Raw genomic sequence first — 15,071 nt, 5'->3', positions numbered from 1 at the left:
CCAGACTCTGACGTCTTGGAAAAGAATTTCACTCCATAATTGTCATAATATAACACCATGCCCTTGACAGGGCTTCCAAAAATGTCTGTAAGGTACGCCTTCCAAATGAAAACAGTTTCGTTTCAAATTACGAATACAAACAGTATTATGAAAACGGCATTCCACAAAATGGATTTCATTCCCACAACTTGATTATTATTCGTCGCTCGACTCGGGCTGTACATCAAACCAACATGGAAAAGGACTTAATCAGATTATTGACATTTACTTGTCAATGAGGTGGGTAAATGGAAATGTAAAAGAAAGAAAAAAAAACCCTTTCACTCCTTGTTCGAAAGCTTAATGTATTAGAAGCAACAATATAAGGTAACATTGTGTTGTGTTGTACATACCGCTTCGTGACAATCGACATTTATCGCAGAAAACCCCTTTTTCCTCCATAGTTATTCCAAATGCGAAAACACTCAAGAAAAGGATGACAATTACTAAAAAATAAGTCAAGTGTAAAATAAAAAGAATTCCTTTTCGGTTTATGTATATTTTCTCGGTGAAATATCTTCCGTTATTTATGAATTCGCAAAGAGACGAACGGATGATTGTATAGTATATATGTTGGTTTATATATGTGTATAACGAACGGCACAGAAGTTTCTACATTTTAAGCATATTTTCTTTATGATTTGTAGATATTTCGGTGCCCATTTCATGGCCACAAAAGGGTGATATAATATTTGAAAATGTATCAATTCGCTATGTAAACCAGCAGGAAAATGTCATAACTAAGCTATACTTGAAAATCGAAGCTGGACAACGGGTATGCTGTATATATAGTTGAACATAAATAACGCACATTTGGGCGTTATAGTTTACTGTAGACGGTTGCGGCTGTATTTAATGTTTTCATATTTTCTTGAAAAACTTAGATTGGAATTTGTGGCAGAACTGGTTCGGGGAAATCCACATTAGCAATGTCTCTATTTCGTTGTGCTGACATTTGTGATGGTCGCATTTTGATTGATAATGTTGATATAGCAACCATTCATCCTGATGAGATCCGCACCCGTTTATCAATTATTCCTCAAGACGTTGTCCTATTCAGCGGATCCATTCGCGATAATCTCGATCCGCGGGGACATTATACCGAACAAGAACTTTGGAATTGTTTAGAAATTGCTCAATTGAAAGATGTTATCACCGCCATGCCGTCCGGTTTGGAGACCGAAATCGTCGATAATGGATCGAATCTCAGTGCGGGACATCGACAATTGTATGTTTGAGCGATTTCTATTGGGTACAAGAACGATTTTAATGTTTTCTGAAATTTGCATTAGATTTTCTTTGGCACGCTCAGTGCTAAGAGGCTCCGTCTGCTTGATACTTGATGAGGCGACGAGTTCATTGGATTCAGAAACAGAAAAAGCTTTAATGGATGCAGCTAACAAAGCCTTCCAGGGACGAACTGTAATCAGTATTGCGGTAATTTGAGATATTTGTTTGATTTCTTAGCCGTGAATTATTTGAGCTTTATCAAAATTTAGCATCGAGTTCATACATTGCTCGACTACGATCGAGTGATTGTTTTGGATAGTGGAAAGATTGTTGAGGATGGTCCGCCAAAAGAACTGAAATCTCGGCAAGGTAGTAAATTTGCCGCAATGTTAAACGCAAATTCATGATGATGTCAGCTTAACTGGTCCCACTTTCCACTTCGAATCACACACTCAGTCAATATCTTGCAGAGGTATCCAGTATTAACTCATGTAAAAATTGTGTTTATGTAGAAAATAAATAATGTAAAATGTACATTTGGATTGTTGATGTTGTCTTCGCCCATCAAGGCTCTTGGCACCATTACGAGAAAAATGGAAATGGAACTCTGGTGAATCAAAACACTCTGGTAGTGGAAGTTAAAGTTATGCCCAAAACTTCGTCGTCTTTCCCGCTTGAATTTGAAGTTATAAATGTTTTACAAAAATCAATTGCGTTTGGAAGCATCGATTTTCGACTGTTTTTGTTGCGAAACGAGTGTTTTTCTTACAAGAGAGGCAGGCGATTGATACCGATTCAACCAGCGATCAATAATGTCAATATTGTACTATAGAACATAGAAGGTAAGTGACGATTACGATTAGAACTACACTTCACTGAAACCAACTGAATTAACTTGTTTTTCTTGATATCTGTATTCATATAGTTATTTCGTTTTATTGACGGTTTAAAAATTAATGTCCCACCCTGAATTTTCGTCTGGCGGGTCAACCTTATCTTTCGGGTAGTCTTCAAAGTTCGACAGGTCCGTGTTACTTTTTATCGATCGTTTCAACGGTGCTGGCGTTGAACGACTTTGCAAACTTTTCCAATCGAAACCATCGAACCAACTATAAATAAGAAAGACATTTCGGTTGAGCTAATCTTCTAAGCAAGATTAACATATTCTTACAGATGCTTCTTAATGTCCGTTATTCCACGTCTCTGATAACCCAATCGATCTGTTGGGATTTGTCTGCATAACGCTTTAATAAGACCTTGCGCGGTTTTCGGTATTTTCTGCGGCATCGTATTTACATCAATCCCACGCAAAATTGCATTGTACGTCTTCATGTGGTCTCTGCCACGGAATGGCGGTTTTCCAACCAGTAATTCGTGAATGAATACACCGAGAGCCCTGTGCGAAACACTTGAATAATAATTTGATCTGAATATTAGGGAACGGTATGCACAAACCAATAGTCAACGGCACGATCGTGTCCCTTATTTAAGATAATTTCTGGTGCAACATATTCTGGCGTTCCTGAAAAGGTCCATGTCTTATTGTTGGGATTGATTCTTTTGGCGAAACCAAAATCAACCTGCAAAATAATTTCGAAATAAAAGAATGAATCGGAAAAACGCATCAGAGTACCAATTTGACGTATCCCTCAGAGTCCAAAATCGCATTCTCCGGTTTAAGATCTCTAAATATTATATTCCTTGAATGTAAATAGTCAAAAGCTTCCACCACACAACCGGTTACAAATTTAGCTGTTTTTTCATCAAAACTTTTGTATTTCTGTAACTGAGTCCAGACATCGCCTATTTAAAATTGAAATCGGATTGGTGTTGATGACATTCATTGAATATGAAAAAAAGTCCTTTTGTTGCATCACTTACCACCGAGACATGCTTCCATCAAAAAGTATATGTACTTGTTGTCACGGAATGTCTTATAAAGCCTGGCAAGAAAGAATGAATGAAAAAACTTCAAGACTATAATATCGGTTGAATTGTTATTGAAGCGTGATGAAATCGATATGAATGACTCACTTGACAATGAATGGGCTATCACAAACGGCCATTATTTCCTTTTCACTGTACACATGTTCGATTTGATTTTGATTGGCAACCTCATATTTTTTCAGTATTTTCAATGCGAACGTTTCCTTTTTTTGATACTGTACCAACTCTACTCGTCCGAATCCTCCGACGCCTAAAGTGCCTATAATGTCCAGTTCTTCAAGTTTGATGTGATGGTACACTTAAAGAAAATTAGGTAATTTATGAAAAACGAGAATTTTACGCAATGAAGCAAATTGTAAATTAAATTACATGGATTAATGATTTTCGTTGTTGAAGGCTGAATATCCGGAATTTTATCGACTGGAGTTTCTTTCAGTTCGGGAATTGTTCCAAGGTAGTTATTGAAGGCTCTGATTAGAAAACCAGCTCGGTTTACTTGAGACGAAAAGGTATCGACTTCGTACTTACGTTCTATCCAATGTTAAACACTCAGTGCCTGGCTCATTTGCTATTATACTTGCTAATCGTTTGTCCTCATTAATTAGCGCTTGTTCACCAAAATAATCACCTCGCTTTAAGTTACCAACAATACGGGTTTCACCCTTGCTATTTTTCTTTGTCACCGTCACTCCATTACCTCTGATTATATAAAACTTATCCCCAGGATCGCCTTGTCTGATAATTGTCGTTCCAGTTGAATAGAACTCCTATTCGAATTACCGAGATAATTTAAATAATTTCCACTTTCCATTTAATAGTTTCATTCAGTACCCGCTTGAGTAGATCGACTATTTTATGTAAAACATCCATCGGCAGATCATTCAGAATCGAAACGGATTTGAGAAATTTTATATTTTGTTCACGTTCCTGGTTCACAGTATTCATAACAATTTTTTGAAATGTCCGTCGTTCCAAGGCCCATACTTTTGCCTTTGTTGTTGTTCGAATGGATGCAAATCGTTTTGCCTTATATAAAATACCTGTAACAATGTGAATAAAAAGATGATAAACGTTACGAAGCCATGTATCACCATGTATCAATTATAACGGTTAATCGTCTGTTATCGACAACCAAGTCAAACATGAGCGATGAGTTCTAGCTAGTGTAATCTTATATGACAAAACGAATGATAAATCTAATGAAGTAAAAGATTTCGCCTCAAACAAGTGACCATAATTTATACGGAAGAAGTAACAGATTTAACCATTATTATATATATGGTATGGTGATAACTTATCACTGATAAGTTTAAATTAAACTTAATAAATTACCTAATTCGCCGAAAACAACTCCTCCCTTGAACGTTGTTTTCACCTCTTCGCCCTTAACGACTTGAAATTCGCCATCAGCTGATACGAAAAAGTGCGAACCATCTTCTCCCTCTTTTATAATAATGCTATTTGATTCGAATTCCATCGGTTTCATGGCCTTAACAACTAAATTCAAACGATCTTCGTCCATTAAATTATTCAGAAAATCGTTAGCGGCAATGGCTGTTTCAATGAGCACTTGAGTTTGCTGATCTTTTTCGTAGAACTCAATTTCAAATGTTTTATTGTTGGTCTTCGCTATTTGATCGGAGATAACACCACGCTTTCTGCCATTATCAGTCATGGGCTCATTCAATTCATTCGGTATCTCTTCAGATTGCTGTGTTCCTTGAGCTTTTGCTGCTTGTGATGGTTTTTTATCATTGTCAGGTAAAGATGTCGATGGTGTCTTCTCGGTGCCATTTGGTAGATTATTCGATGATTGTTGTACCTGTTCGATTTCATCAGAGACAATACCAGAATCAAGACGACCATTTACGTTGTTGTTTTCGGATGTGACTGGCATCTGCAATGGAATTCTTTATAATTGAGACAATCGAATAATCCGAACATTTTATTTAGAACGGATTTTTTTTCGTTCGACTCGTGAGGTTATTGAAGATTAAGATCTGTTTGTGTTAAATTGAAATAAACATCTATACCGAAAACCATTTCAACAAAACCCAACTGTTTCTTCTGCCAAACCGTTACCCTTTTTTTTCGCTCCGTTACGACATTATAATTCAAGACGCGTTTTAGTGTGACCCTTGTTTGGACGTTTAACTTTTATGTTATATTAATTGTGGGATAATAAATCATTTTATTTGCGGCATTTCCGCAAACACTAGAGGGACTAGCAGGCACAAAGAAATTAAAATTGGTAGACACAGATGTTTATAATATCTTTAATATTGATGCAAACAATGTGTAAAAGAAACGAAACAAATTATGGGTTGTTGGCGGATCAAAGGAGTTTGACTTACGGTTTATCGATTCGCTGTAAAGGGGCTTTCAAATCTTGTGTTATTGATATTATTCGTTCGCTTCATTTGAGTATTTCCGAAACAAGATAAATTATTGAAATTTCAGCCTACGCTGAACGTCTCAACGAATAAGAAGCGACATCGTTCCAATTACGTAATATTGAAACTTTTTAAATGCAGAGAGAATTTCATTTCAATAAAATGTTTAACGAATGGCGGGGCAGAGTTAGCTTTTAGACTTTAAACATAAAAAGGGATTTGCTGATTTTGTTCTGCACAGTGAGCCGTAGTTAGATAATTATAAGGACTGTAATACAACATAACAAACTGTCATCTATCATAGAAACCCCATAGATATTCTTTTTAATCTCATGCCTACAATAGGAAGTCATCCCATTTTAGGAAATTATTCCCTCATTCGGTTCCCAATAATTTAATGGTTCACTTAGAGCTAATCAATAAGCTCTTCAATGTATTGTTGGCTGTCACTATCACTGCAATACGAAAAACTGTTGTGGGAAATAAGGATTGGAACAGGTCCGGTATCCTAGGATACCCTAGAGGTTACCTGATCTGACCTGAATTTCATAGTTTTAAAAACCTACCTGTGACCTGATCTGAATTCATGAGATCTCATTCGATCTGCCCTGAACTGAACTGAAAAAATGTTTATTGGAAAATTCAATGAAAAATGAAGATTAACATTTTCCATTTCAGGTCTAAATGGTAATATCAGGTTTCATGTAGAGTTCAGGGCAGGTCAATCTGCAATCAGATTTCAGGTTGACCTGACCTGATCCGCTTTAGCCGTATTATGAGAGACTTTAGCTAGGAATATACGTAATTAAACGAGTCTCAGCTTACACTTGAGTTTGTTGATTCATTTTGGATAGTTACAGCTTCTGATCTTTTTTCAACACTTGTTTCATGGATTTCTATATTGAAGTTTTCGATCTGCAACGAAAGGTTTTATGTTAATTTGAATCAAATATTGGTACAACATAAAACGAAAAAATGTTTACTGTTGAAGGACAAGTATTGAAGGAACATCTGTATGAAACACGCTACAATAATAGCAAAATGCAAATGGTCTTGCTGAAATTACGTAATACCATAATATAACGCCAAAAGATGTATCGTAAACTCTTTGCAAATTTGATGATAAGTACAAATAGAATGTTAGAGATAATGTTTGCTGATTAAAGTCGAACAACATTTGAAACTGTGATTGTGATGATATGTTCTTTGGCCAGACACTCATGTCGAAAATGACAAGAAAGTCAAACAAGAGTCTTAAGACGTTGTGGTATTAACATTTCTGTAAAGTTGTACTGGGAATAATACAATTTCCGAAGCGATTTTGTCTTCCAGCATATTAAGTTATTTTTGTATGGTTGTTTAGTCATGTTGATTTTATTTCATGCAAAGTTTCGGTTACGAGCTTGAATTTCATTTGGAAATTAGTATTAATGAGATGACGATAGTCAAAATGCGTTTTGAGGTAGAAAGTTAGTGATTAAAATTAGAAGCTAAATTTAAAAGCAATTAGAATATCAAATGACTTTACAGATTCATTTATCGAAATGATTTCTTCGTAGCAACTTATAATTCGTTTTCGTTGCACTCGTAGCGATTTTGGTTTTGGTCTAGTTTCTTGGCTTAAAATTGTTAGGTGTCTGTGTTCCTTTTGCTCTATGCCCAATATCTGTGTGGTGTTCTGCAAAAGTTCATAAGTGTAACATTGAATTGATATATCAACAGTGTGAGTGTGTTTGTTTGAAAAACTTAGTAATATGGAATATTTACAAAAGTAGGACGATATATACATGCATGACATGGGCATGATTTTAACTAGCAAACGGCACAATAAATAATCTTGTATTCAGTGGTATGCCTACGTTTGTGTTTTTGTGTAGCTGTGCTTCCGTTGTAATACTTTCTGGAAGAACTTTCGTGCAAGGTTTCACCTTTTTCCGACGAACTTTATCAGTGAATGATTGAGAACGCAGTTTTTCATCTTCTTTCTTGGTCGCCATGAAAGTGTTTGTGTCGTGAGCATCGGAATCATTTTGTTCTAACTAGAAATGTAAGCATATGACAATATAATCTACATTGAGATTGTTGCGCACAATGTAACTCTTTAGTCAGTTTCATAATGGAAATTGTGGATTTTAAACTAGCAAACGGCACAATAAATAATCTTGTATTCAGTGGTATGCCTACGTTTGTGTTATTGTGTAGTTGTGCATCCGTTGTAATATTTTCTGGTAGAACTTTCATGCAAGGTTTCACCTTTTTCCGACGAACCGTATCAGTGAATGATTTAGAACGCACTTTTTCATCTTCTTTCTTGGTCGCCTTGAAAGTGTTTGTGTCGTGAGCATCGGAATCATTCTGCTCTAACTAGAAATGTAAGCATATGACAATATAATCTACAGTGAGAATGTTGCGCACAATGTAACTCTTTAGCCAGTTTTATTATGGAAATTGTCGTTCTCAACTTTGTTGGTCATTAGGTCAACTGGCACTTTGTATTTGTGAAAGCTGATTAGGTTGACTCCTTAACTTTCCTTCTATATAATTTAAACTTACTGTACTGGTCTTATACTATATACTATTGCATTTATGCAACTTACATTCGATCAATTTAACATAGGAACTTTGTGTGTACGAACTTTGTGTGTGAAAATTATACTTCAAATAATTTCCGATTGATTTGCAAAATACTTTCGCACCATCGACTATACTCTCCGTTTTTCAAGATTCATTAAAACAAACAACTTACCATAACTTTAGGCAATGGAGGTCGAACAGGTGGTGCAACAGTTACAGGTGGTGTAACAGGTGAATATATAACAGCAGCATCCGATGATGGTACATCACCATTTTCCACTGGTCGGTGGTTTTGATTCGATACATTTGTGTGCTGAAACAAATTTTCGATGAAATTATGAACGAATAGCAATAGCATCCATGGTATTTTCAATTTTCGCTCTTGAAACAATACGTAGTAAGTTATATCATCAGATATATATCTTTCATATTGGTGATATTAATTAATGTAATTAGTAGTACACACATTTCCAATTGCTATAACTTTAACGTAATATTGGTTATCACATCTGATAAGCAATCGTTCTTTTCGAATCTTTTCCTTTTAGATTTCAAAACGCGTTTGCGTTGAGTATTGTGTTAAATGATTTTGTGGTTTCTGTGCAAGATCATAAAACATAAAAGATTTTACAAAAAAAAAATACCAACGGAACTGACATGGCAATATATTTGTGTCGAATACTTACACATTACGAGCTAATATAAGCGGAAAAAATCAATCAAAAAAAAACTTTTTATTGCAACGTTACGTAACAACACTTATCAATTCAATCTGCTGTCTGTATTGAATGTTGTGAAGGATATATTTTACCTTTACAAAATACGTTACACGATATTACAAAATTGTTATGAGAGTATAGTAGCTGAAAATATAGATATTGGCTATGGCATGTGGGGGATATGAATTACCATTTTCATGTGCAAGAATTATGAATATTTTATGCATTTAACATCATGTGTATGGTGTATGTATCGCATATAAGACATTCACAATAACACATCGAAACGGATGTAAATGGCATCAGGATAAAACCACGGATACTCTTATGCGGTCTGTTTAAGTATAGATGGGTACAATGGAGCGCAATCCGAAAGAAACTTAAATGGATGAATTGAAAACGTGCTCGTCGTTCATATCATTCTTTATTAGCAGTACCGTAGACCATTGAGAGCACGTAATTAATACAATTTGGTTCGACCTTTTTCGGTTTAGTGTTAATTTAAACCAATACAATTAGCAGTAAGTATTCGTTCTTATCTTGAACTTTTCAAGATTAAATTATGGTGGAGTCTGACACTTGTTGGGCGAGGTACGTTTATTGGCCAGAGAACGTCTGAAAGGTTTTTGTATTGTTTGATACAAATTTTATTATGGAAGCTTCAAAGATCTTAGATCTACGAATTTTTTCCAAGAAATAGAATCATGTCCTTCATTCTAGCAGTATAGAAAGTGTGGACTTGACTAACACTTCTAATCCTTAGAGGAGGAGTTACCTTAGCCACATCACTGAAAATTGTAAAATTTTCTGTTCGACACCTTTCGGAATTCTAGCATAGTTTGCGTATTCAAACATGCACACTTAAATTTTATATGGTAAGATTGAAGAAATATTTATTTTATAGATTTTCCTTTATCAATGTTTGCACACAGTACAAGTAAGAACTTCTCGGCGAAAAAAATTTGTTGATATGACGATATAAGATAGGTTTTCGTTTTGCGCGTAACACGTATCCCTTTATAAACATTCTCATCTTGCTAGAAACGCCATAATGGCTATAATAACACTTCCAGACGTATAATAAATTTAAATAATTTTGTTTCTCATTTCAGAATTTCTTGTTTTTTATTTTAATTTTTGGTATAAATTTGCACACACAAGTAGAACCGAAATTGAATGAAATTTTATTCAATTGACTGGCTTATGGTGTGCTTGTCCTTATACGTTCAACTCGTATGTTTACATCTGTAGCACAGTAACATTGTCTGGATGTCTAATATGTAATGAATTCGAAAATATTTCTGTATCCATTTAAACTGAAGATTAAAAACACTACACTGCATGCGGGGTAGATATGTAAAAATAATGCGAGATAAATAGAATACAAATTTTTATTTCATCTGACTTTCTATCTTAAAACGTTTTATTTGCCGAACTGGAATGAACATTTAACTTAGATAAAAAGGATGTTTCTACCAGCAAAACAATAACCTTGAGAATGCGATATCGATTTTCTGTTTACATTATGTGCCATCTCAGAAAATTGGACTGGGTAATAATTGTTATTTTATGTGATGAAATTTATGTGATGCAAAAACGAGAATTCAATTCAAGTCTCTGTTTAAATTTTTATTGCATACGCGTGATAATAATTGTTGTCCTAGCACTTATAAAGGGACATTATTTGAAATTGATCGCTTTTTCCCTAAAGCAATAATATAGCATATTGACACATGCGGGAAAGCCTCGATGCTTCTCTCATATGTCAATAATCTACTATTATCCCATGCGGTTCGGATAAGATTTCACCTAAATATGTAATGAATTCGTAAGCAACGGAAAAAAGGGTTATAGTACATAACTATCGACTAATTTCTAAATATCATCAATAGCAACAAATAGCACAGTCTCTAAATACTCTGTTGATTTGGCCTATTTCGGTAGATATATGTAGTACATAACATTATGTACGCTTGGAATAGTGACTCCCAAATGAAGAATTTTAGCTCATCATCGGTGTATGCATAATTCAACTTTTTTTTTGTTCTGATCATTACGTACTAGTGTATCGCGCGCGAATGGAAGAAATATAGAAAATCTTGGTGGGATAGATGGCTCACAAAATACTCAGTTGATAGTAAAAAAATGACAAATAAAATTCACTATTGAAGGTTTTTTCAGCAGTTATATGATAAAGTGTTAATGTAAGAAGTGTGTTTGTCTCGTGTCACGTAGCTTCATTTATCTTCTTTTTTTTAATTGACCTCTAGGACACAAAATATTCACAATAAATTTTTTGCAATTTTTATGTGGGTATTTGCTGTGAGGTCTTATGTCCATTGTTTTGCTTATTTGCTGAATTCAGTAATTAGAAGTTCATAATTCGATCCCACAATACTTGGCTACCATCGTGTCGATTGTCTATCTACATATTGAATATACTTGCCAGTGTATGTACGGTACGGAATGGTGCGATTATATGCAGAACATTAATTACAATTTTTTTGTGGATGAAACGTAAATTACGATTGCAGCCTTATCACAGTGACGTTTTTGAATTTTGATAGTATATCATCGCAAATTGTGATAACGTTTTCCAATAAAACGAATTTCATAAATCTTCGTCATGGAAATTTGTTTTTTTTTCCTGGAAATTTTATTTCTTCGCTTTTTTGCGAACAGAAGACTTCGTGGTAATCCCGTACAGATTAGCAAATCTTTAATGAGTTAATTCGATTATTGTGCATTTGTAAGAGAGAGACGGGCGTACATTTTTTTAAATATACAAAATAATCGGCAAAAAAGGATGATAAAATACCATACTCAAAATAGAGTACTAAAACGGAACAGTGTATCAAACAAACTTTGGCATTTTGGAAAGCATTTTCATACAAAATTGTACTCTATTTGGCAGCTGTCACTTTTACTTGAAGTGCGTTGCCTGATCCGATCAATTGTTTTTTTTTTCGACTCTTTGCTAATTGTTTTTTTCTTCTTCGATTATGATTAAGTGTCACACTCTTAAATAATTTTTTAATTTGATAAAGCAAAAGACAAGATCTCTTATTGGACGATTTATGACAAAAATCATCAAAAGCTGGTACAAAGAGCAATAAAATTTGGATAAAACTGGTTGAGATAATGAAAAACTGATTTTAGTATATTAAAAATTGATTGCAAATGGTATTTCCACGAAAAATATGAACAACGTCTGCTGTAAGTAGTTCAAAAAACTAATTTCGACATATATTTCGCTTCCATTCACGTGCACATCGTGTACATACTTACTGGATGAATAAATTATCATTGATTTAGACTCAAGAATCCCATCAGTGTTAAATATTTTATGCAAAATATATTTATTGTACACATTATACATATACCAGTGCTATGTGAGCAAAGTCACAGTAATGAAGTGACAAAGTGCCGTAGTAAATCAATTGGTTATTCAATATATTTCATAAGTATATTACAGATTCGGATATTAATTTCATATTCATACACGACAAATGTAGCGGCAATGGTCTGTGAAATTATTTCAGAATAGAGGCTATACAACTAACAAACAACCAAAATTTAGAATAATTTTTTTTTCCAGAATGTATTTGTTTACCTTTTATGCAAATGATAGCACTGAAAAGATGACTAAGTTTTTGGCCGGTTCGTATATATATATATATATATATATATATATAAAATGACTAAAATGTAAATACAATTTTCATTTCATGTGTATAATACGCATACGGTAGGACTGACGTTATATATGTGACTATGTGACGCTATCACACATCCACAGACCACATATAATATAGCTATATATATACGTACGCGGTGCGATAAAATTAATTTTATATGAATTACCCACTTAATGATAAATAGTATTTGTTTGTTCCACATAGTTTCAGTGAACTATTTTGAAAGTGTGAACAAGTTCGTGTAACAATAGCTTACCGTAAAAGATATTCCCTGCACAAGTGTGGGCAATGTGTAAGATTTACGATTACTAAACAAATTCAAACAGCACGACATTATAATTAACACCACAAAGTAACTTTTCTTCACTTTAGGAAAACTTTGTATGCCATAAATCTCATGTAAAAGCCGAAGAATTTATCAATAGGCACTGTAATCGTATACGAAATTTCCGATAAAGTTCAAATTGATGGTGGGTGATCAATATTCAGAAGCGCTGTGAGTGAAATTAACTTAACTTCTTCGAATCGAATTCATCGGCAACAACCGAAACACACAAGAACGAAGAAAAAAATACTGTACGGAGCGCAAAATGAAGGAAAAAAATGAAAATAAATAAATTCGGTCTGATGTTTCGAAGCAACTAAAACGATCTTACAGTCAACTCATTAACCTGTTCATAAAATCGAAATTTATCTTGGTGTTGTTATCACTAACATATTTTTTTCTTAAGAAAATACACAGGTTAAATTAAAGCAGATAAGATTGTTCATATGAAATTTAAATTGAACAAATATATAAATATAACCGTCAATTGTTGTATTGTTGTGTTCATTTATGTGTTCAATATTAATTTTGTTTTAGTAGTCTGGTTGGATGTTGAATGATATTACCAGCTACAAAATGTAAGGCGCTGCTATTTTTCAACTCCTTTGGATTTGTACCAAATTCATTAGTGCTATCGATATATGCGTACCACCCGAGTAAAAATAAAAGTCTCAAAGGTTCGAAAAGAGACGTCTCACGGTCTCAAATTCTTTGTATTGTGAGACGTGAGGCGTCTCTTTTCGAACCATTGAGACTTATATTTTTACATGTTCGTATTCATAGCCATAAGTCGTCAACATAAATTCTCAGTAAAAGCCAAATCATTGTGTTACAATTTTTAATGCACTTTCATTTTTTTTCTGCATTCTACACTATTAATGTGTCTCGAAGTGTCCTGGGCCCATAACCTGTTGGGATCTTCTCAAGTATGGACACTACTTCGAATAAAATACAGATTTAGAAAAGAATAATTTAATAAACTGAATCTCTCAAATGCACAATTTTGAATGAATATCTTTCTTCAGTAAAACTACTCTGATCATTAAAATCAATTTGATTGCTTTGATATAGCAGCTTTAACAGTGAGTGCTATAATCACTCGTGGCAAAATAACAATCTCCAAACAATTACGTAAGGTATTTTACTTGTGAAGCCCTGCGACATGTCGTGTGCCTGAAAAATCATTTATCACCAAGTTGCATACATTATTTCATTTAAAAAGCCAACAAAAGTTTTACTTGTCGCCACTGAGTTGAGAAAAAGTTGAAATTCAATCTGGTTTTGAAATTCTGAATTCATCAAATGTACACCCGACAATTATACTGGTGATATGCTTGCCGTTTGTGACCAACTGACCATTAATTATTAAAGAAAGTAGAACTGTTGATATTAGATTATGTTTCCAGCCGAAGCTGAATGCACTGGTTTAAAAAATTGTATACTGAACCAGACACCTACTTGATATTCAGCTATAGAATAGAACAGTCGTTTTCTGGGCGCAAGACAACAAACATTGATGTTGGACTGTTACCTACATTACTAAGAAACAATTTATGGAAATTACTTTTTCCATTCTTCTTCTCTTTGGTTCAGATCAATAAATACCATTCTGAATGCACTAGAAGCATCATTTCTATCATTTATCATTCTAATAGTTATTGTTCTATTCCCATGAAATTTACACAACTTGAAATAATTAGCTGCCACAAACATTCTCTCTGATCACGATGAACGTCTACAACAGGGGTCCACAGGTAAACGTTCGGTGCGTCGATAATCCATTGATTTTTAGTTCATTAAATTAGTTAAATTTAAATTTGTTTAAATAAATAACAATACAGTCTATGACGTCAATTCAATAGAGTTAGGCTAATGATAACGACATCGAATAATGCTGATTAATTAATTAATTAATAGAAAACAAATAACACGTGATGATGAGAAATTAATATTTTGTAGGAAATTAAAAAACATCAAACACGAAACGCACCACACTCCGTTTAATCACACTGAAAATTTTGAGTTACGAAATCTGCCCTGTTGATTTGGGTTTGTAATTGGTAAACCAGAAATCAACAATTTTTTGGTATAAAGTACCAAAACTGCAGTTATAGTTACAGATTCTTAAGTTTACCAATTTACTGAT

The 15,071-nt window shown here is 34.0% G+C and overlaps 2 protein-coding genes across 9 annotated transcripts in view; one reads left to right on the top strand and one right to left on the bottom strand.

Annotated features, from left to right (window-relative positions):
• Positions 1–1,803, top strand: part of LOC119075647 (ATP-binding cassette sub-family C member Sur) — a 28,359-nt gene extending 26,556 nt beyond the window's left edge. For both annotated transcript variants that reach the window (XM_037182132.1, XM_037182133.1), the window contains 4 exons: positions 687–814; positions 924–1,267; positions 1,332–1,476; positions 1,539–1,803. In XM_037182132.1, the coding sequence (XP_037038027.1) occupies positions 687–814; positions 924–1,267; positions 1,332–1,476; positions 1,539–1,676 (755 nt within the window). In that variant the 3' untranslated portion in view covers positions 1,677–1,803. The remainder of the gene's footprint in view (positions 1–686; positions 815–923; positions 1,268–1,331; positions 1,477–1,538) is intronic.
• A 364-nt stretch (positions 1,804–2,167) lies between these two features.
• Positions 2,168–13,254, bottom strand: LOC119075651 (cGMP-dependent protein kinase 1). Of its 7 annotated transcripts, XM_037182142.1 has the most exons (16): positions 12,857–13,254; positions 8,356–8,496; positions 7,794–7,973; positions 7,469–7,648; positions 7,138–7,287; positions 6,435–6,524; positions 4,549–5,113; positions 4,048–4,256; positions 3,745–3,983; positions 3,586–3,686; positions 3,304–3,514; positions 3,151–3,212; positions 2,903–3,072; positions 2,725–2,849; positions 2,441–2,665; positions 2,168–2,378 (listed from the first exon to the last, which is right to left on the bottom strand). In XM_037182142.1, the coding sequence occupies exons 1-16, from the start codon at positions 12,932–12,934 to the stop codon at positions 2,216–2,218; spliced, it is 2,889 nt and encodes a 962-aa protein (XP_037038037.1). In that variant the 5' UTR covers positions 12,935–13,254; the 3' UTR covers positions 2,168–2,215. The 7 variants fall into 7 exon arrangements, with proteins under 7 accessions (XP_037038037.1, XP_037038038.1, XP_037038041.1 ...); XM_037182143.1 differs by lacking the exon at positions 7,138–7,287 and having other exon boundaries at positions 12,857–13,253; XM_037182146.1 differs by lacking the exon at positions 7,469–7,648 and having other exon boundaries at positions 12,857–13,253.
• Between the last annotated feature and the right edge of the window lie 1,817 nt (positions 13,255–15,071).

Source organism: Bradysia coprophila, unplaced genomic scaffold, assembly GCF_014529535.1.
Source record: "Bradysia coprophila strain Holo2 unplaced genomic scaffold, BU_Bcop_v1 contig_232, whole genome shotgun sequence".
NCBI classification, from domain to species: domain Eukaryota; kingdom Metazoa; phylum Arthropoda; class Insecta; order Diptera; family Sciaridae; genus Bradysia; species Bradysia coprophila.
The sequence above is the reverse complement of the archived record's forward strand: the minus strand, read 5'-3'. Positions and strand labels throughout refer to the sequence as shown.